Source organism: Amia ocellicauda, chromosome 16 (genome assembly GCF_036373705.1).
Source record: "Amia ocellicauda isolate fAmiCal2 chromosome 16, fAmiCal2.hap1, whole genome shotgun sequence".
NCBI lineage: Eukaryota > Metazoa > Chordata > Actinopteri > Amiiformes > Amiidae > Amia > Amia ocellicauda.
The window spans coordinates 9,558,758-9,586,559 of NC_089865.1; the positions used below are offsets into that span (position 1 = coordinate 9,558,758).

At 38.0% G+C, this 27,802-nt stretch overlaps 1 protein-coding gene across 1 annotated transcript; it reads right to left on the reverse strand.

Annotated features, from left to right (window-relative positions):
• Positions 1 to 14,931: 14,931 nt before the first annotated feature.
• On the reverse strand, positions 14,932 to 17,818 carry rprma (reprimo, TP53 dependent G2 arrest mediator candidate a). Its single transcript, XM_066688159.1, has one exon. The coding sequence runs from the start codon at positions 17,725 to 17,727 to the stop codon at positions 17,290 to 17,292; it is 438 nt and encodes a 145-aa protein (XP_066544256.1). The 5' UTR covers positions 17,728 to 17,818; the 3' UTR covers positions 14,932 to 17,289.
• Between the last annotated feature and the right edge of the window lie 9,984 nt (positions 17,819 to 27,802).

Genomic DNA, 27,802 nt, shown 5'->3' on the forward strand with positions numbered 1-27,802 from the left:
TGGCATGTATAATCACATGCATGGTCACTTGCAGTTTATACAAGGTTACTTTTCAGCTCATCAATAGACTTAATCAAGGTCTACTAATGAGCTATACTACTTTATTTTTCTAAATACAACTACATTTTCCAGGTGGGTATTGTTCTAAATGCATTTCAAAGATGTGACAAACATATCTATAACAGTATTTTATTAAAACTACACATATAATGTGCTGTGGAAAGATTGTTTTTTTGTGAAGGCCATTGTTTTGAACAACAGTAAACTGCTGTACTTCTGCTAAAAGGATAATGCACCCTTTTATAAATCTGGGGACAAAGTAATTCAAGGAGAAAAACCTTTCCAAACATTTTGAAAACAATAAACCAATAGAACATCTCTGGGATTAACTTCAAGTGCTAACCAACGAATCACACTGCAGGGACCAGCTTCTCTTCTCTTCTACTGGAAACTTTAGTGACTCAGTATTCCTCCTGATAGCAATCAACATAACTGTTTAGTCATGAATAACAAATTATCCTTCACTGTATTAAATATTGTTCACAGCTGTCTTTTGTTTGTTGTCCCAAAATGTTAGGTACAATACTGTCAATAAATGATATACATCCTGTACTTAGTTGTAAAATGAAGTATTTCCATTAGTATAGAATTCTAACTTCACCAAATATCCTTCAATCTACATACAACTATTAGAGACATGTCTTTACTGTGTTGACAGGTAGACCCTAACATTTTGTTGGGTTATTGTTTCATCACTTCCACAGACAAGTTAATGAAGGTAGAAAAGAAAGGCTTTTAATAGTGTATATTTCTCAGAAGGTTCCAGATTCCAGATCCCTTACCTAACATCTATGACTGAAACCTGTAATATATTTACTATACTGATGCTTACTGATAAATTCATTTTTTTGTAAGAATAAGACATTAAGTTACAAATCGTGTTTTCTTAGTTTTACATGTTCGCTGCAGGAGATGCAATATATAACCCAAGGATGTCACGATTTCATATACCCAAAATAGTTTTTGTTGACTAGTACTTTTCTTATTTTAACACTTTCAGATGAATGTTTGTGTGGGGTTTTGTAGAAATTATTTAAAGCAATTTGAAGATGGTGCCTTTGGAAGTAAACATGTTTCAGCAATGGCTATAGGAATTATTTCAAAAATGACATAAGTAAACCTGAAATGTAGCAATGACAGAGTGGCAGTGTCACAGAAACAGGCACTGAACACATCTCAGAGAAAATTACCTCTGCTAGTAATTTTCTCCAAAACATTTTCTGTTTTCCTTTTTCCTGTTTGCTTTTTTTTTTATTGCGGTCTTTATATTCCATATATCTAGCATCTGTAAAATGTTTCTACCTGGAAAAGAAAATGTCAGTAAACTCACTCATGTGTCCATTTGCCCAGAGCCATTCTTTCCGTTTAGGGAGATAAAATGATCATCATTAGCTGAAATATCATTAGGTATGCAGAGAGATAGAACAGAGTGGGTCCATTCCAGAAATTTCACTGCCAACTGAGCAATTGTTGATATCTCAATATGTCGATTAGTACCACACAGTACATTTTTTATTGTCAATTGGTGTTGTGCTTCAGAAAAGTGGTTTGTGCAACTGCTTTTAAATTAGTGTTACAAATGTGTGTTTTGTTATTGATTATTGATATTAAGCCTAATAAGATTTTAACTTCCACTGAGTGTAATGGGGTAGGTTGGGGTGTTCTTTATAGTAGTTGCCCCTTTTGTTTTCCCCCAACCTCCAAGTATAGTTTGTAAATCAAAAATGTATTCACAAATAATGACTGGAATTGTAACCCAAACATCTCTATTAAGAGAAGGAAAAACACAAATTTAGTACTTGTACTGATGTTTTATATTTCATTGATATAGCAGTTAGCACTGTGGTTTCCATGACAATGTTCAGAAATTATAAAAAAATATGTCATTGACTTATATTGGGAATTTCACTGTATCTTGTTTTAAACACAAAATGGCAGACAGCTATGTGCTTTAAAGATTTATGTCTGAGAGAAAAAAGGCAAACATCTATCTAAAATGGCTTCAGGCATACATGAAAACACCTGTCAAATACACTGTGAACAAGCGACCTAAATCAAGGTAAAGATCGGCTGAGGTAAACAATTACAAAATATTCAGAGTATCAATGGATTCAGCTTTCTTATTAAACAGGAAGCAATCACTTGATGATATTAAATATAATACAAGTATTGTTCTTCAAGTTCAGACATCCCCCAAAATACATGATTTTAATGACCAAACAATAAAACAAAAGGAATACATCTCACAGTTATCTCTTGGTTATCCATTTATTCAACTGCAAATGCAATATGTTTGGAGTTTGGTTAAAATAATATCTGCCAGATGTTTAATATTTATTTAGGAAAAACATATACACATAAATGTGCATCAATGGTGGACTTTGTCTTGGAAGAATTGTCCTGTAATTGAATTTCTTTAGAATGAATGTGAATGTCTTAAGCATGCACTGGGGGGGAAAGATAGGGGGAATCTTTTAATGAAACAATGCATCTCTTTCCCGACAGATATCCAGGCAGCATACATTTAGATTTAGATTTAAATGCAAACTTACAACACCATCGTACACCTGTTCAAACCTGTGACCCTGTAACCACGGGCTAGACAGACTACATGAGGAAGGGTATGTCAGTGCTTAGGAAGCAGGTTGTCAGTGTTAAAGTGAGGAGAAAAAAATGCTGGAGGCACAGCAGTCTTGAAAAGGAGGCCGTTTGAACAGCTTGATAAAAGTGCCTGCGCAATATCACTTGAGGCAGGAAGACAGCTGACAATCTGACAAATAAACCAGAGGAGCAAGCAAGGAGAGAAACCCTGAATAGCATCGCATGCTGGCTTCTAATCTCAATGACATTCATTTTAGTTATTGTAACTTGGTCAATCCTCTTATATCTTGAAGGATATTGAAGTGAGATACTTTCAAGCTTTGCACTGTTACAGAAGTAGAAATGATATTGATAATGATAAAGAACAAAAGGCAGTGTATGGTGATGTGAAAACATATAGAATACATTATTTGTAGTTCCCAAGAACCGTATATGCTTCTTTATGTGATAATGTATAGATATAATTAGAGATAATTACTTTAAATGGTGCCGTAAAATACACAGTTTTCTCTTTTTTTTATGAAAACATGAGATAGCTCTGGTTTACAGGCAACAAAAGAAATCGGGTGATAAAATCTCCGTATGTCATGAAAGGTCACCGAAGTGTTTCACAGTTAAAAAAGCAGCAACTCAGGGGCTCTCAGAATGAATGGAAAACACAAACCTGTTTGTCATTCTTTTTCTCACTGGTCATAAAAAAATAAGAAGTAAAAAGAATGAAGGAAAGGGTAATGTAAACTGAATCATGTACTACATAAATAATGTACATCTCTATTAAGCATAACTGTGTTTGAAGGAGGTTGCTGTCTTACACAGTATAAATATTTTATACCTCAAGTTCTATTGTCAACAAAAGAATACTGAGTGGATATTTGGCTCAATGTATTTATGTGTTTTAAAAATGTGTATCTATTTTCACCTGTTTTTAAAGGTGAGGTATACTTAAAAGATACAGGAACTGTGAATTTGTATGGAAAATCAAACAAGTTGCTTTCTAAGCATTTAATGTTCCTTTGAGATTTATTTTCTGCCAGCAGCTACAATAGGTCTCAAGAGATGGCTCCATGCCAAAGTATTGTGGCTTGTTGCCCATAATATAATTACTGTATATCAGTTCTTTTTTTTTTAATTAAAACAACATATAGAGTAAACTAATTATGGCAAAGACAATTACAGATGCCTGTTTATTAAGAGAATCGAAAAAGGCCAAACATTTGAATAAAAGTCATCTACAGTATCAAATAAAACAACTTAATGTGAGGATTTTCACTGAAGGGAGAAAAGGGAAAATGAAAATACATGATGAGAGAGTGGAATGAGCAAATTTAACACAGCAATGGAAATATAATATATCTGTAGAGTAATGTATCAGCTTTTTAATACAATAATCTCACCCCCAGTCCAGTGGATAAGAGAAGACCACAACCTCATTTCCATTCCTGCAGGATTAAGCCTAAACCACCTCATGACTTGTAAGACTGCAATGTTTTGACTCATATTTACAGACTTTGGCCATATTGTGTTTGATTCCAGTCTGGTGATTATCCATCCCTTGTCCAGAGTGTTTGTTGATATCTGCTGTAAAAATATGTGATCAAGCAGAGGAATCACCTGAAGATTAATAGAGATAATTATTGTGTTTGGAGTATGATAGCATTTTTTATTAAAGGGAAAAATGTCAGCAGCTGAAAATGTAATTACTGGCACTTTTTTAAACTATAAAATTATTAGACTATTAGAAAATTCAAAAGGAAAATAATTCTCAGAATAAAAGTCAGTGTTGGTAAGATATTGGTTAGGATGGTGTGAAAAATTACATATATGACAGTAGTGGTTTACTTTCTAGTTAAATTAAATGGATTAAAGTATTTAATTGAACCTATGTACGTTTCCACATCTCCCAAAGTTAATAATCATCTTGGCAATTCTCTGAAGAGCTCTCATATTTTTAGACCTCTAAATTGTTGAAATGTAGAACTGAAAGAAGAGCCTTAGAGAGTAAAGGAATAATGAATATGTTCAATGTCAATTTGATTTGTGTGGAGAAAAATAGAGAAAGTAAAGACTGGTAGGTAAAGGACATAATGTTTTTCTAATCTTATAATTGCTTTCAAACATTTTCAAGTTTGATTTATCGTGAAGGTGATGCAAGGTACTGAGATCTTTCAGCAGTATACTGGGTTTATTGTGTGGTCTGACACTGTTGGAAAATACAATTGGCATCAATCTCTAGTCGGTTTGACATTCATGTAATGTAAAATGTCAAAACAGCTGGTATTCTGTTGGGAACGAAAAGGTGCTTTTTAGAAATATTGCGTCATATCTATATTGGACACATCTGTCAATGTTTAGGTCTGGTCTTGTACTGGGTTAATCCTTAACAACAATGTTTACAATCCATGACATTCACTATGACATTAACTAAACACATAACAAAAGTTATTTTGGCTTTAAGACTTTTAGAGTAGATACAATGACAGAAAATAAAAGTTGTACGTGCAATTGATGTTCCTTTCTTGTCAAAAAAGTGTTTTAACTCACAGTGTAATTACGCAGAATGCACAATTGTTTAGGTAAATTCTTAATCCAATACTGTTATCACAGCATAGACAAATCCTTGTTTAATCATTGCAAATTCCTAGGTGTAAAACCTTTCAAATGCAGTACATACAGATTACAGCAGAGAAGAAAAAAATGTGCAACCGCCTGGAAACCAGAGAAGCAAAGTAGATAAAGTCGATGTGTCAACTGATGTGTCAAAGGAAAAGGGGAACAAAGAGAAGCGACAGCAGTGAAGTTGATTGGAAGACACTTGTGTAACACAATGCTGTTGTAACTGGTAGGTTTGCAGGTTGGCAGTGTATCAAACAAATTCACATTGCGGTGCTCTGCGCTCAGAGGCCATTGAACTCATGTTCAGGAGCAGGGGGAGTGGCATCATTGGAGAAAATGATCCAGGCAGTAGGGCTGAGTTGTCACTCTTGTCTCCCGGCAGTGCAGTTCAGTCATATAAGGAAAAGGAAGACGGGTACCTTGCGGCTTTAAGTCTGCACTGCCAAATATGAAACGCAACTTTGTCACTGAGTAGTCTTCCATATCTGGCCTTGAAAAATTAGAGACAGAAGTTATAGCACATTCTTTAGGGTAGTCCCAGAGAAGTTGGAGGTGTTGAAAAGGATATTATACAATTGGTGGCAGGGAACTTTAAACACTTGTGTGGGGGTCTAATAAACTGGATTATGAGAATATTTAAATGCTGAAGCATCAGTTGAAAAAAACAACAGATTGGGTGCAAAGCAACACATAACAGAAAGGATAATAGTCACCATCATCGATATGATCTTTAATCAGGTGCAGGAGACAGCAGATGCAGTAGTGGTAGGCGAAGAGCAGGAGGCAGCTGTGGACTGGAAGACTGGATTCACCATTTCCTGTACTTACAGACAGACATGCAGTTATGTATGTAATGTGAGATAAGGTTTGTCTATTGTGCTGAATTTCAGTTTCTGAAATTATTTCTTCACTGCTATAAACACTATATACCATTTGTACACAGTATTTCGGATGAATAAATCATGGAAGGAGTACTATTTGTAAAACCTTGCACTTAAAAAACAAATCATAGGAATAATAATAAAATAAAAGCCTTTGAGGTTTTTGAGATACCCGAATCATATTTTCAATGAAGTACTGTTGGTTTTGTACAGGTTTACGTCATGGAAAATGTTCTCACTTAAGTGTAAACACTGCGCTGTAATTATATTGCTTTTACCTCGATTCTACTACAGATTATTTATTTAATGTAACATTTCACAACCCAGTCTAATGTGACTTGTGTAAATTATGGCTACTCTTTATTTATAAATGTTTACAATATTTTAACCTGACGAAGGCTCTTTTTTGGATGACTAAAACTCTAATTGTTGTGATGCACTTGGCTATCCAAGGTGGAAATGTTTATGTGAAGGATTGCAGGTATTGCTGTTTGGAAGAGATGTAAGTCAAGTAGATGAAAAAAACAAAAGATGTTAAAAAGGTGTAGTAACCAAGGGTTTATAACAAACAGTGCATCTAAAACATTTGAACATTCGAACATATTGTAAATGTTTGTTGTATAGAGGTATGCACTTTTGCAGTTGAAATGGAAAAAAATAATACTAATGTATCAAGAAAACGAGCAGTCCAAATACACTTCCAATTTGAAAATGATAGTAATTTGAATAACGCAAACTTTGAAACATTGCCATTTTTTTTGTCAGAAAAGTAAAAATAACACTTGTGACATTTGTTCTGCAAAAAAATTCTAAAAAACATTGCTTTTTAAAACAGCAATGTTTATCTGCAATTCCTCTGTCGAGCAAGATAAAAGTGAAACTGAGAATATATATTCTATCTGGCCCAAGGGATTCATGATCAGGGGTGACTGGAAATAGAAAGGATTATAGTGGTGTTAAAGGTTAACATGGAACCACATTTTGTATCTGAAATCCCTTTTACATTATAAGAGATTTTCCACTGTTCAAGCTCTGCTGTGTATTACGTTTAAGGGATTTGTTTTTATCTCGTCAGTTCAGTTATTTATGCTTGACATATTGTTTTATACCAAATAATACAGACATACATACACACACATATATAATACTATCATTGTTGTTCTTGTTGTTGTGAGAGCTGACAACATTCTCACAAACAAGAAACAGATAATTCAGGGCAGTTGAGTACTCATCAAGTTTAATACAGGCAGTAAACACTCTAATCTGGAGCAAACTGCATTGAATTCACTGCTTGATCAGGGAAAACCTAATTAAGACAAAGCCCAATATCTCCTGATCTCAATCAACTCAAAAACAAGTACCTTTGGTCCAACTAGAACTCAAACATAGATTTAGTACCCAGAAGAAATAGATTAACCTAGCATCAACAAGGCTTTGGCAATGAACAGAAAATATGCCTTTTTCCAGGAAATTGGCAATACATAGGCATACAACTCAAAGATGGCAACAATTAAGTCTATTTGGGTTCATTAATATAACCACCTCAGTGACAGGTGTACAAAACAAACAGAAGCCTCATAATAGACATGATTCAAATTGTAAGGAAAATCACAGAAAAGGTGGAAAGATGTATGTTCTGAATAACAAGAAGAGACAGAACAATAAAATAACAGGTCAGCGCACAATCAGCAGTGGGTCACCATGAAAAGAGACTGGAATGGCAATGGGCCAGACACATGGCAAGACAAATTGACCATGATTAGATGAAAGAGATGCTATATCCCAAAAAGCAAAAATGACGAAGAGGAAGATTTCCTGAAAGATGACAAGATGCACCTAAGACACATTTATGAGAAAGCTGGATTAGTCTATTCAAAGAAGCTGCTGCTCAGCACAGGATGAAGTTCAGGATGATGAAGAAGATGGTATACATCTTCTTCTTTACATTTGAAAGCATCCTTAGGTACATTTGACCACTTCATTGGGAAAGATAGCTTCAGACAGATGTTGCATCCACCTTGCAATTTTGTCTTCACACCTTTTCATCGCTACACTTTAATATTGTTTGGGATCAAACTGTGCATCTGTGAAGCACAGTATATCGTTTCGGTGTTTGTTCCCCTCCATGTTTTACTGAGAGGTGTACAAAATACTGGAAGCAGCTAATCTTTTGTAAAGAAAACAAAGTCAGAGACAGTATTTGAAAGTGCACTGTAAATTATTTGCTCTGTCATCCTGCAATTTGGAGCTGTCGGTTACCATAAAAATCACGAGCTACCTCCATGGAGCACTGAAGCATTAAACCAATCAGTCGCTGGATGAGCTGAGCCTCTAGGTAGCTGTTTACTCATAATTAATACCCTTGAGATGCTCAGGCCCCACAACACTTCTTAAATGCAATAGGCTTTCCAATAACACAGTGTAATACTGTCTGTCTGAAGTATGTGCATTTGAAACAAGCAAGGGTTCTTAGGTCTTTTATGAAAATCAATTATTTGCACTCAGTAGAGCTTGTTGTAGTAAGGTCTCTTGGGGACACAAATATGTTCCGTTTATTATTTTTTACCAGATGTGGGCATCTATTGTCTTCACGAAAAAGGTAACAACAATTATCGTAATTTTTTATTTATAGACAGACCAGTGTCATTAAAGCATAATCTACCTCAAGAATTGTCAACCGTTAAAAGTGTATCATAAATGTAATATTAAACACAGTATTCCTAGGGTGAAGTACTTTAATCAAATTGATTACAATCTTGTGCATGATTTGCCTCTAGTTTTGCCAATGAGCTTTAAACACTTTACAAATTGACATTAAATACATCAATCCCCTGACAAATGAGACACACATTACATTTTGGAGTGTACTGTTGTAATTACAGGTCTGTCCATGTGACCCTTGCAAAGGGACTAAAACAGTGCTACAGTTTTAAGCTGTATTAAACAAAACTTCATAACACCATGTCTAATTGTTTTCAGACACAAAAACAATATTCAACTAAATATCAAACTGGTAGGACAGAACAACAATGACAGAACTTGATTATTGCTGTGGAATTTATCTCTATTCTGTCCGGGGTTGTTTATTTTTTCATAAAACGAATACGTAAGGAATTTCTCTAATTTTGATTCACCTTTGTCTGAACTTTCCAGCTGTGCGGTGGACTTGGTCAGTTTCCTGGGTCATGAACTACATTTGCTGAGTTTGTACCATATTACTAGACCTCCTATGTAAGCAATGAAAATAAGAAATGTCTTCTACACCTTTGAAATCACGCACAAAGAAAATGTTGGTTCAAGACCTGGAGTCAAGGTGAGACATGGCAAAGGAAACAAAAAATACTACAAAATGCAGAAACATAGAAAAGGTTCGTATACCAGCAGGTATACCATTCAGTTTATGAAGTATTGAAAAACTATGGCAACAACATAAGGAATACAAGTATGCATCCTATATACTGTAGATCTGACAGGAAATGGTAATGTTTCTGATGAGAGTAAAATGTAATTCATAATATTTGTTCCTGTCTTTGGTATTCTACTTTTTAGTGTGCACACCTCATTCTTGCTGAAATTGACTTATGCTATTCCAGTTAAATAAGGATTGCTGTTAAATGCACTGTGATTGTAAGATTTTAGAACACAATAATCCTAGGGGTATGGCAGGTAAAAACAGATGTGGCATAGATTATACAATAGCAGACAGCAGATGTTCCATTTAATCGTCATGCTACAATAGACAGATATTTAAACAGCTATAATACATAACACAGGACACTTCATGAGATGTTCGAAAAACAGCCTAGAAAACTATTCCACAACAAAGAACAGTTGATGTATCATTCCAGTTATAATGTATTTGAAATTCCAAACAATGCTGTTTAATTTAAAAAAAAGTTTTGCGGAAAAAAAACTTGCATCCTTTTTACCTTGGCTTTTATGAAATCAAGGAAGTCCTATGACACAACTGTAACACCAATCTTACGAAAGATAATATTAAATGGCTATTATCAATTTAATGACCTGTCAGTGTAAATGTGGCAGAGAATCTTGGCTTGACACATTGCAGATGCCTCTTATAAAATGTTGCTTACTTTATATCAGTTTAATAACTTCAGCACAGTCCAGTAGATTCCTAATGGCTCCCTGTGGAGCAGCTTTTATGACATCACTCGAAACTCTGTTGCAACAAGCATCTATCTCATTGTGTAAACAGTGTTTCCAGACCAAATCAAGACTGACCTGCCTGTGAAATCACAAATTACAAACTTGCACCCATTCACGGTTTACTGCTTTCTACGGCTTACAAATTAAAATACAATGAAATACAAGTTTGTAATTTGTGATTTGGAGGCAGGTCAAAGTTGGTCTAGGCCTTTGCATCAGTACGTAATCTGCTGGCAATAGATGTTTTTCTCTTTGTCACAGTATTGTATTCACATTTTAAGTTTTTAAAGAACTCAGTCAGTGGGCTGACAGTGGAGTCTTTCAAGGTCATCTATATTATTCTTTTTGGAGTGGGATTGACACTATTACATATACAGTTATAGCTGAAAGAATTCCCAGCCTTCATTTGAAAGAATGTTAGTCAGTGATTCGTTTACTGTTACTGATTTCATTTATTGTTAATTAAACCATACTTGCCATCTATAGTTAGATGCACTTGGTGTATTATTGCAATAAATAAAGATAACATAGAAAACATCACATCATAGTTAATATTATGTGCACTCAAACTTTACACATAATTCTTAAGACTGAATTATGCTTCATCTTGTGTCTCCTGTTGCTGGTAAACAGAAATGTAAGCTAAACATTTTTTTTTTTTTTACTGCACTGGATATTTGATGTTGTTTGATACAAAATGAGCTGCTAAATCTGTGCAGAGAGAAGCCACATGAACCCTTCAATCAGTTCAGTGCTCTACATACAACTGAGATTTATGACTGTCATGAATGCCTCACTTGAGCCACGTCACATTTGAAGCTAAGCTTTTTTATAGAGGGAATGTTCAACTTCTTTGCCAATATAAGCCCCCTTGTAGTCTTAACTGGCAGCACTGTGGAGTAGTGGTCATAACTGGAAGGTTATGGGTTCAAATCCTGGGTGGTGCAGTGCTGTTGTACCCTTGAGCAAGGTACTTCACTTAGATTGCTCCAGTAAAATGCCCAGCTGTATAAATGGGTACAAATGTAAGTTGCCCTGGATAAGAGCATCTGCTAAATGACAAATAATGTAATGTAATGTCAAGTGCAAAATGATAAAAAAAAAAAAACTGTTCTGTAGCCTTCTACAATGTTTTCCTTCGGTTAGCTGAGTGACATCGATAGCGATATGATCTCATTCATGGTCAACAGCTAATTATTCTCAGCTGAGAATTACATCAAGTAGCTCCTTTGAGCTATTTACAGCAGCTGTTCATGCCCATATCATACGGTAAATTTAATGCTGGAAAATACAGTACTGTGCAAAACTTTCAGGCAGGTGTGAAAAAATGCTTTAAAGTAAGAATGCTTTCAAAAATAGACATGTTAATAGATTATATTTAACACAACGCAAAGTGAGTGAACAGCGTAACTTTTTGAAAGCATTCTTACTTTACAGCATTTTTTCACACCTGCCTAAAACTTTTGCACAGTACTGTATGTTTCATGTAATTATAAGAAAATATACAGAGAAGCACTGTGGAGGATTTAATGCACAATATCATTTTATATTAGCACATTAACAATTAACTTCTACAGTGTAAGACAATTGTTGGTGAAACCCAGTAACAGCCAGGCCTAGCCAAAGAATCAGACCACTAACCACATGTTAGTGTTCCAGTGACTAATTTATACAAAATTTTTAAGTAAAATGATTATGTCTCAGAGCCATTTCTAATGGACATTTGCGAGCAAACAGCAAGGTTTATCAAAACTGACAGAGGTAAGAGGTATCCTGTTCATATTACCTAACCAATGGACCAAACCAATTAGTGAACTTACTTATTATTGTTATTATTATTTTTCAATTTCAGTAACTGAATGAATTATTTGACATAATTGATCAATATCAACATGATCTTTAGGCACTAATTGAATATACGTATAGGTGTTGGGACACATTTAGACATTTAGATACAAATATGAAAATACTAAAATGTCAAAATCTACAGAAAAAACGTTACTTTAATGTAAATGGAAAAAGATTTATATCTCGATTTTACTGTCCCTCTTTCAGAATCACACACAGTCAGGAAATGTGATTGCACACCAATTATTCAGTGTGATCACAGCATACAAACTACATTTTCAAGTCCCTGTTATAAATAGGCTTTGCTCGTAGCTGGCCCCATCAGAAATGTGTATCATCATGACCAATATCTCACACAGAAACTTAAAAGATTGGCAGAAATATGCCAAATTCTTACATCTCTCAATTAACCTTGTATTTGTATTTCACTTTTAATGCTCCAAACCTAAACTGTTCAATAATCTTTCACTGCACTGTGAGTTAGTTATCCTGACTTGTATGTGGCAAATTTACCACATTTAGAATGGGTTAATAATTATAATTATGTTATGCACATAACAAGCATGCTGAAGAAAATCAGGATCTTACAAGATGTATTGAGGAAATCATGTGTCAGAACAGAAAACTCTCTCCAATGTATGTAGCATTACAAGTAATTGGACAGCCTCTCTGCATTTCTTTTTAATAGTATTCTCAACACTATGAAAGTCCTGCTGGGGATTAAAAACTCGGGGTCTGTTTTGAGAAAGCCTGATGGGGCCAAGATCATTTTTCCAGGAAGCCTGAGAGTTTACAATACTTTTTTTATTCTGATGAAATTGTGTCTGCAATTCTATATTCTATACCCACTTACAATCACTGCCTCGCGTCCGAACTGACATTTGATTAGGCTATTTGAATTTTCACCACCTTGGACCAGTCAAGCAAATTATATGTGACATAATAGTTGATTTCCTCGGTCCTGTAAAAGCAATCTGAATGCAAAATTACAATGCACCAGAAACCTTATGAAACCTTTCGAAGTGCATTGCACCTGACACGATACAGGCACAAACCACAGAAACAAGACAGTCCTGATGGGAAAGTTCAACTTCACTCTAGGATATCAGACATCTGCAAAGCTAGATTCTCTTTAAGACCTTTGCAATGTATTTCAGTGACAGAAAACAATAATACTGCTATTTTTCCCTCATCTCTGTCTCAGATGTAAGATATAGTGACACTTGAATGAATGAATGAATGAGCATCTTTGAAGACTCATCTGCCAAATTGTGTCTGGGCTGTGTTAAGGAGTCTGCACATGAGAGGTGGCCTCCTACTTTATTTGCTAGTAGCTTCATTATCCAAAAGTCTCATCCATATGCTTTTGAAGGGTCCAGGGGAAATGGCTGGCACAGAGTTACACAAACCCTTTGCCTACAGCTCTGCCTTCTATAATTACATGTACACGTAACTTCAAGTTGACTGAAATTAGTTCAGTTGTGATAGCTGTGGATTGCCACTTAAAGCAATACATAATATGTTAAATTTGACTGTTTTTTAATTCAATCATGGGTGTTATGTTGAGGTATAAGGATTAAATAAGTTCAAAGTATACAAAGAATACAGCTTCTGTCTATTTCAAAAAACAACAATGTATAATCTGGAGAAATGCTGCAGCTACTCACACAATCAACCACATGTTTGTTCAAGGGGCTCATCTTGACTTTTAAGGATTGTAATATACAATTTAATGCACATGTGCCTGTCACCTGTGATCAGCAAGGGTGCATAAAGATGACACTCTGTAATGGCTTGCAATTGGTAATGCCATGTACAAGGGTCACTTAGGGATGTGACTTTAGTTAGTCTATAATAGCAAGAAGAAAGAAGACATGTTTTGAGCCTGAGTGAAGTGATACAAAACAATTTACTTTAAGAGAGAACGCAGCTGGTAAATCATCGAGACAGATTGCAGAACAGGCTTATGTTCGCAAAATCTTCAATACATATCGTTTATGAGAGGCGCTGTTATTCCCAGGAGAGGAGGATGACCTCCCATTGTCAGGTGTAGCGCAAGAGATTGCTAAATTGTGTGGAAGGAAGAAGAAGAAAAGAAGAGAGCTTGCACCTAAACACGCAGCTCATCGAGGGAAAGGACGGGTAACCACTGCATTTGCTTTGAAGCTGCAAAGCCTCCGTTCCTCAACAGAGTCACTGTAAAGGAAATAAAATAGATACGTCTTTATATAACATTTGCTGACTGACATTGTAAATCTCCTTCAAAATGTAAAAGAAAACACCCGCCATCATTAGGGGGCCATGTATTTCAAACCGCTATCCTGCTGAGACTTTTCTGTAATAAGATTAACATGAGCTCTAAATATTTGAAGATCACTTTTGTGTTTTTTAAAATATTCTAAATACATTTGCAGTTTTTAATACTTTTGGTCCTCAACAGTATGAATAAAAAAATTATTTAAACTGGCTTTATTTATACGATACATATTGAGATCCGATAGAAATCTGAAGTCCTTACAAGCAGAACAGTTGCAATTGCTGCTGTTTAATGTAAATAATACATTTGCTTGATGTTCTTTCTGTTTGTTTTCAATCATAAAAACAGATCGAGTGCATATTCAGAGCAGATGTTTGATGAGTCATTACAATTAGATGTAACATATTGTAATTTGTTGTTTAGTTAAAATAATACTTGAAGTACAACAGGTATACAAATTGAAGTGATGATAATTTCACTCAGCTATTGCACACAAAACCCAGCTTCCAAATTAATCATCCAGCAACTGCTTTATTTACAAATGTATTAGTAAAGTGAGAAAAAAAAGACACAAAAAAGCAAACAGACAAAGAAACAGTTTTTGGCATTCTTGTATGCCACCCACTTTCCAGAGTAATTACAGACAATTTCTTTAAACCCAGCTATTATGGTATGTCCAGTTAATGGAATGTATGTTGTAATTAGAGTAATTAAATAATGGGTGAATCTAGGACAGAATTTCTATTAATGCACATCAGCAGTGCTGGTTTTCCTGCCAAAAAAACAGGTGTAAAAATTAATCTGAGCATAACGTTAGCATTAACATTTTCAAACTGAAAGAACAATAAACCAATCAAGCTTAATATTATTCACAAATTAGTCCAGTATCTAGTTGTGCTAGAAATGTAGTGAGTCCTTACCTTTTTCATTTTAATTTAATTTAAAAATTGGCCTTTTTCCCTGACAAAGTAGACACCAGTAGACAGCATCAAACAGCATAAAACCAATATCCATAGCTCCATCTATTCATTGTGATACTATTTCAACATTCATTTTAACTAGAAAATAATAAGGTACATGCTTTGTGAGGAATTCATTTGAATACATGTGATATAAGAATTGCTCTCATGCAGCTCACATGACCTGACCTGTCTTAATCACACATTGTGCTGCAGAATAGTCCCAAATGCCTCTCAACTGGCCCTCAAGCACAATATCCCTGGAAAGGTTATATAAGCTGTGGGATTTAGGCATACATAGAAATACTTATATTTTTAAAAAGTATTTGATAAAAAAAAAAAAAAAAACACAAGCATTTGTCACAGATCCAAACTGATCTGCATGACATCAGCTACCCAGAATTGTAACAGAGAAATGAAACCACTGGTCATATTTTAGACAGATGGAAACCAAGACACTTCAAGTTCAGATTCAAATAATACAGTGTAGCACACTGTTGGGTTAGATGGTTTAACATAATGTGTATGTTTGTAAATACAATTTTGTTATTTTAGAAATAGAAATAATGACTTACCTTTAATTAACAAGAAGCAGTGAACCTGAAAACATTAAAGCAAATTCGCAATTATCGCCAACGTTATTAATTAAACTGTTATAGCATCATGAACATAACAGCTTGCAAGAGGAGAATGTAAATTGTTCTTCCAGGTAAGAAGTTATATTTAAATATTTAAACTGTTAATGAGGAATACAACTAAATTAGCTATAATCTCCACCAGCCTTTTATAGTTATAAAAACACATATTTGTTCATATAAAATATGAAATTACTAAAAGTAGTTTAGGAACAACTTTTGTCTAAAAAATAACATTTTAAGAAGAAGGAATGATTTTGTCACATTTTAGAAAGTTGTTTTTTTGTGGTGTATGAAATAGACAAATTCAACACCCTACGTCTACTACCTCTCTATTACAAACCATTTCTACTACCAACAACAACAACAACAACAACAACAACAACAACAACAACAACAACAACAATACTAGCTTGATCGTAATTAAATGTATAACGTAATGTTAAATGAATTAATTAAAACGAATAAGTGAATCTTAATTAGTCCAGTAGGATCGCATTATTTTATTTAATGTGCGGTTGTGCTTACAGGTTCAAGATAGGGTTGTGTTGTACTTACACCGTGATTGTTACGTAACCAAAAACTTTGGGAGAATCCCAGGATGCATTTATTAAAATAGAACAATAACATATCTTTAGATTTTTTTTAGGCTACAATGAATTCATCCGTGCAACACTTCATTGGGACATTGGCTCAGGAAAGCAAAACAAACAAAAAACATGGCAATTTACCAAGCCGAAATAGTGAAATATGAAATAGTAGTCTACATTATATGCAAGTAGTAACAATACAAATTAATGTTAAACATTCATATTTAGTTCCTGCAAAAGGAGAAAGAAAACATTGTGTAAAATGACATCATCATCTCTTGTATTACCAGTTAACATACATGAAGCTTTAGTACAATATGTTCTCCTTGATTAGAAAATAAAATATTAATAAAAACTTTTTTTGTGAGAAAAAAGGGAGTTTTAAATATTTTTTAATTGAAGAAATAAAGTTTATTGGTCAAGTTTTGCCTTTATGTCATGTGCAGTCTTTATACATTCTTGAAGATCAGCTTTGGCCACGGGAAAACAACATTGGCAAATTCATCCCTTTCATGACAGAAGGAGCGATCCAACTTTCGAGAAGATCTCGGATGGAAATGTCCAGTCTGTGGATGCTCTACAATCATGTCCATACTCAAGATTTACTCATGGGAAAGGCATCAGGTTGCATTTGATCAAAAACCACATGCTCCTGTTTGCAGCTTCCAAACTGGCTTCCTAGTAAGGACCAACGACCACCGATTCCACCTCTTTGGAGGGTCTCCTGTCCTTCACTAAAAAGTTGATCATCCCCTCCGACTTGATCAGCAGATTGCAGCCCAAAAAGAAGATGCCAAACACGACAGTGAGTGAGAGGACGCACATCACCGCTATCTGCACCACCCTCATGATGTACAGGCTCCTTTCGTCCGGGGTTGTCACCACAAATCCGTCATCTGTCACCACGGACGAGAAGTTGCAGCATTGTAGGATCCCTTCACTTGTGTTGGAGAAAAGTGCGCCTTCGGTCTGGTTGACCACTGTAGAAGAATTCATCTCCATTGCGCTTCCAGTGCGGCGCTTGCCAGGGAACCGGCGCTCCTTAATTGTGCAGGAGCTCAACCGACAAAGGTTGTGTGCTGTGTGCAGGTCTGACAGAGGTTGGGCTTTTCTCATTGGGTTGCTCTTGGGTCACTTGCTGTCTCCCAGTTCTCGTCAATACGCCACTGTCTAAATTGCAGCCTCTGTGGCAACCCGTGGTTATTATACCTGTCTGGGTGAAACCATTTCCACACAGAGGAGCGTGTTTTCTTTGCCCTTTTTTCCTTCATGTTTTTTTTAGAAACTCAAATGCATGTAAATAGCGCCCCTACAAGCGCAGTCTAATGTCCGCATAGTATACAGAAGCGCTCCTGCAGAAGCAGCTGTACCTGAAGTCACTGAATTGTTTCTGAAAACGACTTACAGTTAGATAGATACACAGGCAGATCGATAGACTATCATTTCTAAACCAATTGTTAAAGCTGTTGGTATTTCTGGCACTTTTATACAGCTAAAAATAAATACTTCATGGGTTGTATATGTATGTGAAATGTTCTAAATATCAGTAGCAGCACAATTACCATGACCACATGCAAAATAAAAAAACACAATTTTAGACATAATTACAGTTCAGTTCAGTCATAAAGAAATATCCAAATAAAATAAAAAGTTCTAGGTGTGACCATCATGTCTCAGAAAAGGGGGTCTTACACTGACACCAAGTGGATGAAGTTATTTTTGGCATGTTCTGCCTTGTATGTGTAATTCAGTGCTAATGAGAAACTGTTTGTGCATTATATTTATTTATTTAAAAATACAATAAATAACTATAGGTTTTTTTTTATTAAATACATATTTATTATAAAGAGAGTGTAAAAATCTCTAGTACTGCATACAACTTAAAAGTTTCTGGCTCTCTCACTGAAATTTAGATGTAGATATACTATTCAAAGTTTCTTTACAAATTGTAATTCATTACAGACTAAGCATTTGTATACAATTCTCTTGTGAAAAAACAGTACATTTAAATCAGTAAAATACACAGAACAAAATATAGCAGTCTGACATTATACACATATTCAAACATAAGGTACCTCAGCGCTAAGAAGACAAGTAAAATGTACTTTCAGATGCCTTTTGTATACATTGAGTCTTAGTTTGAATGGATTTCATTTTTCTTCTACTGGAATAAATGTCTTTCTGGACTCTGTGAAAGAAGACTTTTTTTAAAAGGTTTTATTAAAGGTTGTTGAATCACCACTTTAAACATATGCTGGTCCTATTTGGACATATTCGGATTAAAGATAATACTTTCTTATTCCACACCTTTCTTACAACATATGTGTCTAGTGTAAAACTTGAAATAAATAAAATGCAATAATTATTTCCCCCAGGTTTACTTGTGAAAAGCTTTGTCAGTCGTTTCATCCCTCATCCCTTCAAACCTGTTTGTCATAAGCCCACTTGTTTTCCCTGTGCATTGACATTGTCTGTACAGATGTTCATTTTAAAATTCTGTTTCAGTATCATATATTTTTTATCTTCAACTTTCTGAGAGCTTGTGGAAGAATCTTGACTTCACAGCCATTCTGCATATGATTGGGCTTGATATGTCATAATGTCCTGACATTATTCACTCCCTTCTGAGTCCTGACTCAGAAATCCCAATTTCAGCGACACACCTGGTGACTCTTATTTAATGGAATTGTAAAATCTTTTTTTTTTTTAATTTTCATATGAAATGTGAATATATATTGAACTCTGATATGATCCTCATTGCAGAAGATAATCTATACATGCACAAATAACTAGAAAAGAGAAAACATGCATTTTTTTAAATAATTTTGAAAAACATATGTAACAGTGACATTTTTTGACTGGCATTCACACATTATATTATTATATGGTGAGTTATCATAGTGCCAAGAAATGCAATATTCAAAATCCAATTGTTAATGACTCACAGATAACTGTAACTGTGTAACTGTTTCCTCTGCATATGTGGATCTCCGTATCAGGAGAATTCGGTTGATATTAATTACATAAAGCAACATGAAAAATTGAATTAAAGGAAAAAGAGAAGTACAATGTCAGTCCGTAGCTCATACATCTATCTTCATAATGCTGTGGTGTAGTATTGTTTGAACAATTTTCATATACCAGACTCTTCTGTCTTTATTAAGAATAAAATCTATTTGAAGTTAGATAGCATCCGGGTGGTTAATGTTATATATATGACTAGCATAATTTACAGCTTGTTCTTTAATATAAAAATATAAAGACACATTTCAAAGCAAGCATGTAAGTTGTACAATTACAAACTGGATATACTTGAGGCTCATGGTGCAATTACAGTTGCCACTTAAAGGAATGTAGGTATAAATGTAAAGATGCAGTAGAGGGAGCTGTTGCTCCTTGTCTCTACTGAATGCTTTCTGTGGCTCTTAATCTACACCTCTTGGTCAGGGATGATTTGAAACAAGCATGACATTTTAGTGTGGTTGTCAGCAGACAATGTTCCAAGAGCAATACTGAAAACCATACATGTTGCATTTCTTATTGATTTTCCTTCAGATACAAATCAGGAAGAGCTGCAAAAACAAAAAGGTGAGAGAGAGAGAGAGACTGCCTGTTTGCAACAAGCAATCATTTAAACATAATAAAACCTCACACAAATATATCAATTTTTTCTCTTTTATTTCTCACCACCCCCCTCCCCCCCACCACCCCAAACCATTAACTCTGTCCCTGATCTTTACACCTTTAAAGAAATCAAACCAATGCACACAACAAAACAACAATCGGATAATATAACCCAATAAGTTAATTACATGGTAAAAACCAATTCCCCTCCATACAGTTTGCAAAGGGCATCATTAATACACCAGCCCTGTTCAAAACTCTCCACATCATTCATCAGTCTGTAATAGTTAAACTCCAGTCTGACTCTACACTTGACCAGCATGGCAAACACTCTCACTGCATCCTCACTGCCCTCCCCACACACTCTGCTCCTCCTGCTCTTATAGACGACCATTTTGGCCTGGCCCAGCAAGAAGTTTGCCAGCTGGTCCACATGTCTGGTCTTTCTGGCGTGTCTCGCCCCAAAGATAAAAATCGTTCTGTTAAAAAACAGGTTAAGATTGGTGAAAAGACAGGTTAAAAGACTAAAAATGGGTGACAACTGGGAGCATGTGCTAAAACAGTGAAACACAGTCTCTCTCTGAGCACAGAATGGGCAGGCGTCAGACACAGCAGGGTTAAGAACAGAAATAAAATAACTGACAGCAATAATGGTGTGTAAAACCCTCCATTGCAGATTGCCAGCTTTCTTATTGAGGAGGGGCTTGTACAGGCTGCTCCAGACGGGCAGAGTGTCCTCCACCAGCCACAGCCTCACTCTCCAGGGCGTATCAGAGAGCTGGCTCTGGTGCTGCACCTTCACACAGAACCTGTAAATGGCTCTGCCCTCCATGGTGGCCAGGGGACAAGCACTCAGGCCGTCAATGTACAGCAGTGGCCCTAAGGGGCCAGCAGTGGCAGCGATAGTGGGGGACACCAACAGGCTAGGGAACGAAGGCGGTGTATAGGGGAGGGGGTGCCCCTGAAACAGCTCCTCCAGGAGCAGCAGTCCCCATGGACGGAGGGCGGAACCCAGCTGGAGCAGATATCGCTCCACACAGCGCTGTTAGTGCAGCCCCAGCGCGCCACGCAGACGCTCTGCACTCAGCCAGCTGCCCTGCTGCAGATCCAGCAGGTGGGCCAGCTTGGTGAGCCGGGCGCTGACCGGCAGGCAGATGAAGGAGTTGGAGCGGGTGCAGGGCATGTCCAGCCAGGGGTTGTACATGATTGGCTCTTCCAGCAGCCCCTGCAGTGTGAGGGGCCCCTCCTCTCTTGGCCCTCAGCTGGCCCCAGGCCTTCAGCAGGCTACAGTAGAATCTGGGAAGCACCGACAGGTCCAGTCTACTACAGTCCATCAGAAACAGGGCTGTATCCAGCTGGAGCGCCTCCACCTGGTGAAGCAGGGCACAGGCCAATGCCCTCCAGGGCAGAGAAGGGGGGCTGTACAGTAGCCACTGTACTGACTGCAAATGAAAGGTAGACACCCTGCTGGTGATATCAATCAGGCCCTGCCCCCCTCCTCCTGGGGCAGGTACAGGAGGCTCAGGACGGCTCTCTGCAGCTCCCCCAGCAGCCCGGGCTGTGACTCTACACACACTAACCGGTGCCACAGTGTGGAGGCCACCAGGTTGTTGACGATGAGTGTCCTGCCTGTGTAGGAGAGCTGGGGGAGCAGCCAGTGCCAGCGACCTGCCGCCATCGTACCCCCTCCAGCACCCCCTCCCAGTTCTTCCTTTCACTGGCCTTGTCCTACCTGTGCACCCCCAGGTATTTAAAACCTCCCCTGCTCCAAGTGAGCCTGTTTGGTAGTGCTGGGGGGCCGCAGCCTTTCCACTGCCCCAGCAACAGGGCACAGCTCTTAGCCCAGTTCACCTTGGCTGAGGACAGAGTCTGAAAGTCTGTGATGGTGGTGTGCAGTGCCCTGATGTCCCGCTCCCCCCTCACCATGACCACCAGGCCGAAACCCGGACGGGGAGGCTGGGGTAGTGTGGCATGGACAGTCTGCTGATGACATGGAGCAGGGGTTCGATGGCCAAAGAATAGAGCACGCCTTAGAGAGCACAGCCCTGCCTGACACCCCTCCCCACAGGTAAGGGAACACTGTCCCTGTAGAGCACCTGAATCATGGCCAAAAAGACAGGGCTGAACCCGAAGAACCACATGGTCCCTCACAAATACTGGTGTTCAAACCGGTCAAACACTTTTTCCTGGTCTAGAAAAATCAGCCCAGTATTCAAACACAATAACTTGGAGACTGCCAAAACATCCCTGATCAGAAAAACGATATCAACAATTGACCTGCCGGGTACACAGTACGTCTGGTCAGAGTGTACCATAGACCCCAGTCCCAGACTCCCTCAGTCTGTTGGTCACACACAGCAAGACAACAGGTCTCCAGTTTTTATGTCACACAGATCCCCATTCTTGGGCAGCCGCGTGACCACTGCCCTCCTGCAGCTGAGCGGCAGCTCACCCTGAGCCAGACTCTCCCTGTACACGGCCAGCAAGTCCTCCCCCAGCTGTGGCCAAAAGGCCCTGTAGAACTCTGCGGGGAGCCCGTATATGCCAGAGGACTTAGCATTGTGCAGCCCACTGAGTACAATGGAGAGCTCCTCCAAAGTGAGCTCCCCCTCCAAACCCCTTTTCCGCTCTTTGGGGACCTGTAGACGACCTTGGTTGAACCTACATGTGTGGGGCGCATCTCCGCCTCCTGTCTCATTGGAGAAGAGCTGTGTATAGAACTGCACAACCCTCCCTCGGATCTCCCCTGGCTCGTGCAGCTTGTGCCCGGCCGTTGTGTGGAGACAGTGGATCAGTTCGCGCTGGCCGTTTTTCTTCTCCAGACTGAAGTGGTGGGTCGGGGCGATCTCGTCAGCGCTCCCTGTACCTTCGTATCCAGCAGGTCAGTGAGGGATGCTTTCTTGCTCTTGAGGTCTGCAACAAGCCTGCTGTTTGGAGTGAAATCCTGAGCTTGTCGTGCCATCTATGTGCGTTTCTTGTAAAAACATTACACCGAGGACAAGGAGGCAAGAGAGGAATCCGTGGAGCCATCCTCACTGTCACTCTCCTAGCCCGAGGCGTCCCCGGTGGCTGCCACGATACTCCAGCGTATAGCCAAACTTTTTCCTACCAAGTCACTTGCCACCCCAGCTTTACTATCTTTCCCACCAGGTCTTTTACTGCCACTACTACTCCCAGCACATTCTTAGATCTTTTTTCCCTTGGTGTTTTAAATTCCACCTCAGTATTTTCCATTTCCACTTACATCTCCACGGCCCCCCACACACTCCACTGCCTCCCCTGCAGCCGAAGCGCCACCCGGTGCCTTGGCTTGTACTGCCATGCCTTGCCCTGCCTCCTCCTTGGCTACACCCTTGTGTGTCTGTCTGCCCGTCTGCTGGCTGCTAAGTTTGTTCCTCACCAGTAACCACCGCTGTCTCCCCATCCGGTGCCTCAAAACCATCTCCTCCCTGTGCATCTTGGTTGTCATTATCCCCCCCTGCCTCAACCCCGTCTCCTACCTGTGTGTCATTACCTCCGGCCAGCTCTACCTCCGTCACGGCATCAGTGGTGACAACGGTCTGAGCGGCCACTGTCTCCCCGGTTTTACCTCCTGCTCGGGACAGTTTCTCACAACATGCCTCTTGCTCCCACATTTGAAACACTGCATGGACTCTGAAGTAGCAAACACTACGTAGTTGGTATTATCAATCATTAAATTTGAAAATGACATTGATGTTATTGAGGATCATAAACAGCCTTCAGAAGGACACAACGTTCAGTAACACTGGGGTGAAATTACCGTCTAGTACTATTCGCCAGAAGCTGATTGACCAAATCAGTGGATTTTAAGAAAATGACAATGGCACCACTCATCCAGGAGGCAGACTTGATGTTATCACACCCTAGAGAGAGAGAGAGAGAGAGAGAGAGGTCATAACATAATACATATTGTTTTAACATTGTGCATCTGTATGTATTTTGTCCACAAAAACCAAAGAGGAAAACTCCAAATTTATAATGAGCCAGTGCTCATGTGACATCTATATCTTGGGGACAGAGGGAACAGATCAACTTTCTACTGCCTGCTGGAGTGACAATGCTTACTATCTGCCCAGGTTGAACACAGAGCAGGTTTATTCCAATCCCTAGGCGATAACAATGCCATCCTTAAATGCAGATGTTAATCCTGTGGCTGTCATTCAGTCCAGAACGTTCTTCTCTGATGGGTGATTTCACTTCTTGGTAATATGCTCACTCTACTGCAGTCCTTAAAATAGACATGACAATAGAGCTCATATTCTGATAATAGATGTGTTGAATACATATCTGATAGGCACTAATGAGGAGCCATTTGGATTTTAGCTAATAAGACCGCATTAAAATAATACACTCTCCTTCCCTGTACACAACACAGACAATGTATCAGATATGTAATAGGAGTTTTGAGAATTACTAGCATTTAAAGACTATAACAAAAACTGTAGAAATTTGAAGGACACTAAAATGTAATATAGATCATTACTTTCACAAAAAAAAAACATGTTTCACATAATGTGAGTCCATTCTTGTGAAGACAGATTATGTATCTGTGGACTTTTATAACTTTTATAACCAATCAACTAAGATATTTTACATCCCAATTTAATATACAAACACAGGATAACCTACCTAAAGGTTGTCTTTAAAACACATATAATAATTTCTATCTATCTATCTATCTATCTATCTATATATATATATATATATATATATATATATAGAGAGAGAGAGAGAGATATTGCCATCAGTATAGGCATGGTATCTTTTTAGGCAGTCGGTTGTAGGTTAAGTTAATTAATTAATTAACTTAAGCTGTGTAAACTGTGTAAACAAGTACAGCAGCTTGTGTGATTACAAGTGTACATCTTGGAATCCCATTCAATTCCATCCCTTTAAACAAATTCCACATTTCAAGTTAATAATGCAAAGTGGTAGAAGTGGTTAACACCGAGACCAAGTCCACTCTCTCTCTGAGTTATTAGGGAAGGTAATTAGGGTAATTACTATAGGAAAAAAGTCATGTCTATTACCATTTGTAAATTCACAGTGACTGATTGATAGACTGTGTATCTTGCTTGACTAATAGCTACAGGGTTGCTCTTAGACATTCTCAGTGTAACTGACAGTAATGAATAAAACAAAAGGGTCTCTTAACGATGGTTGTTGAGTCACTGAGATTGGATGCATGTCTGCTTGCGTATTATGCTTAACAATCTGAAATAAAACGCTTCCATCACTTATGCCTGGTAATAAAAATGTTAAATTACACTCTTTATCTTGTTAAAATATTGGTTCCTGAATTCCCTTCTGACTTCTTTACCAAAACTAAATCTCTTATCAATTATTCAGTTTAAACTGGTACTTCTTATTAAAACACAGATTTAGTTCTAAAGGGGTAAAACATATTTTTTCACACAGTCTCGCAGAGATGCTAACTAAATGCAAAAACACAGTGCAAACATTGCTTAAAAATAGTATAATATTACATTGTAGTGTCAGAACAGTCAGTCCGTATCGGCCAACTTCTCTGAGAAAAAGGCAGACAGAAGACGGAGGCAGTGTGAACCAGGTCAGGAGACTACAACCTGTCTGTCTGTCTGTCTGTCTGTCTGTCTGTCTATCTATCTATCTTTTTTATTCTGACATGCAACCTAAATATATTTATTCAGAGAATGCATGGGTGCATTGGAATCAACACTTAACTGCATGAAGGTGTGAATGACAGCTTTACCCTCTTCTATGTTTCATAAACCGACTTTAAAACTGAGAAAGAAAAATATTATGATCGTTTTACCGAATAGTGTGTATTGCATGTGAGGCCTATACAGTAATTTGGTATTTAAAAATATTCTGATATTGGTTAAATCTACACTCATCTAAAGGATTATTAGGAACACCATACTAATACTGTGTTTGACCCCCTTTCGCCTTCAGAACTGCCTTAATTCTACGTGGCATTGATTCAACAAGGTGCTGAAAGCATTCTTTAGAAATGTTGGCCCATATTGATAGGATAGCATCTTGCAGTTGATGGAGATTTGTGGGATGCACATCCAGGGCACGAAGCTCCCGTTCCACCACATCCCAAAGATGCTCTATTGGGTTGAGATCTGGTGACTGTGGGGGCCAGTTTAGTACAGTGAACTCATTGTCATGTTCAAGAAACCAATTTGAAATGATTCGACCTTTGTGACATGGTGCATTATCCTGCTGGAAGTAGCCATCAGAGGATGGGTACATGGTGGTCATAAAGGGATGGACATGGTCAGAAACAATGCTCAGGTAGGCCGTGGCATTTAAACGATGCCCAATTGGCACTAAGGGGCCTAAAGTGTGCCAAGAAAACATCCCCCACACCATTACACCACCACCACCAGCCTGCACAGTGGTAACAAGGCATGATGGATCCATGTTCTCATTCTGTTTACGCCAAATTCTGACTCTACCATCTGAATGTCTCAACAGAAATCGAGACTCATCAGACCAGGCAACATTTTTCCAGTCTTCAACTGTCCAATTTTGATGAGCTTGTGCAAATTGTAGCCTCTTTTTCCTATTTGTAGTGGAGATGAGTGGTACCCGGTGGGGTCTTCTGCTGTTGTAGCCCATCCGCCTCAAGGTTGTACGTGTTGTGGCTTCACAAATGCTTTGCTGCATACCTCGGTTGTAACGAGTGGTTATTTCAGTCAAAGTTGCTCTTCTATCAGCTTGAATCAGTCGGCCCATTCTTCTCTGACCTCTAGCATCAACAAGGCATTTTCGCCCACAGGACTGCTGCATACTGGATGTTTTTCCCTTTTCACACCATTCTTTGTAAACCCTAGAAACGGTTGTACGTGAAAATCCCAGTAACTGAGCAGATTGTGAAATACTCAGACCGGCCCGTCTGGCACCAACAACCATGCCGCGCTCAAAATTGCTTAAATCACCTTTCTTTCCCATTCAGACATTCAGTTTGGAGTTCAGGAGATTGTCTTGACCAGGACCACACCCCTAAATGCATTGAAGCAACTGCCATGTGATTGGTTGGTTAGATAATTGCATTAATGAGAAATTGAACAGGTGTTCCTAATAATCCTTTAGGTGAGTGTATTTCATAAACATAAAGTACTACTTTTATCACTACCACTATTAACAATTATTATTTTAAAAATCTGACTCTTGTCTCTCGCCTCCCTCTGTACTTTAGTTTGACCACAGACAGCTAGACCAATGATCGCAGTCTCTCTATTGAAACTGTGTCCACTTCACCCCTACAGATGCATGCTGTCACTCTATGTAAACAACAGCACGACCAATCACAGGAGGCCCAGGTATCTCCCCTAACTTTGGTATTTGGATACATTCAAGCTTTGATATTGCTAATCCCCAAAGAGTCTGTGGGAGGGAGATGGGTATGGTGTCAACTGAGGTGCTGCTGTGATTGGTCACCTCTCTACCTTCCCATAGTGAGATTTTTAAGTGGATAAATAGAGCTAATGAGGAAACCTAAACCAGTGGTTCCTCAGCCCTGGGCCTGGAACCCCTCTGTCTTAGAGGTTTTATT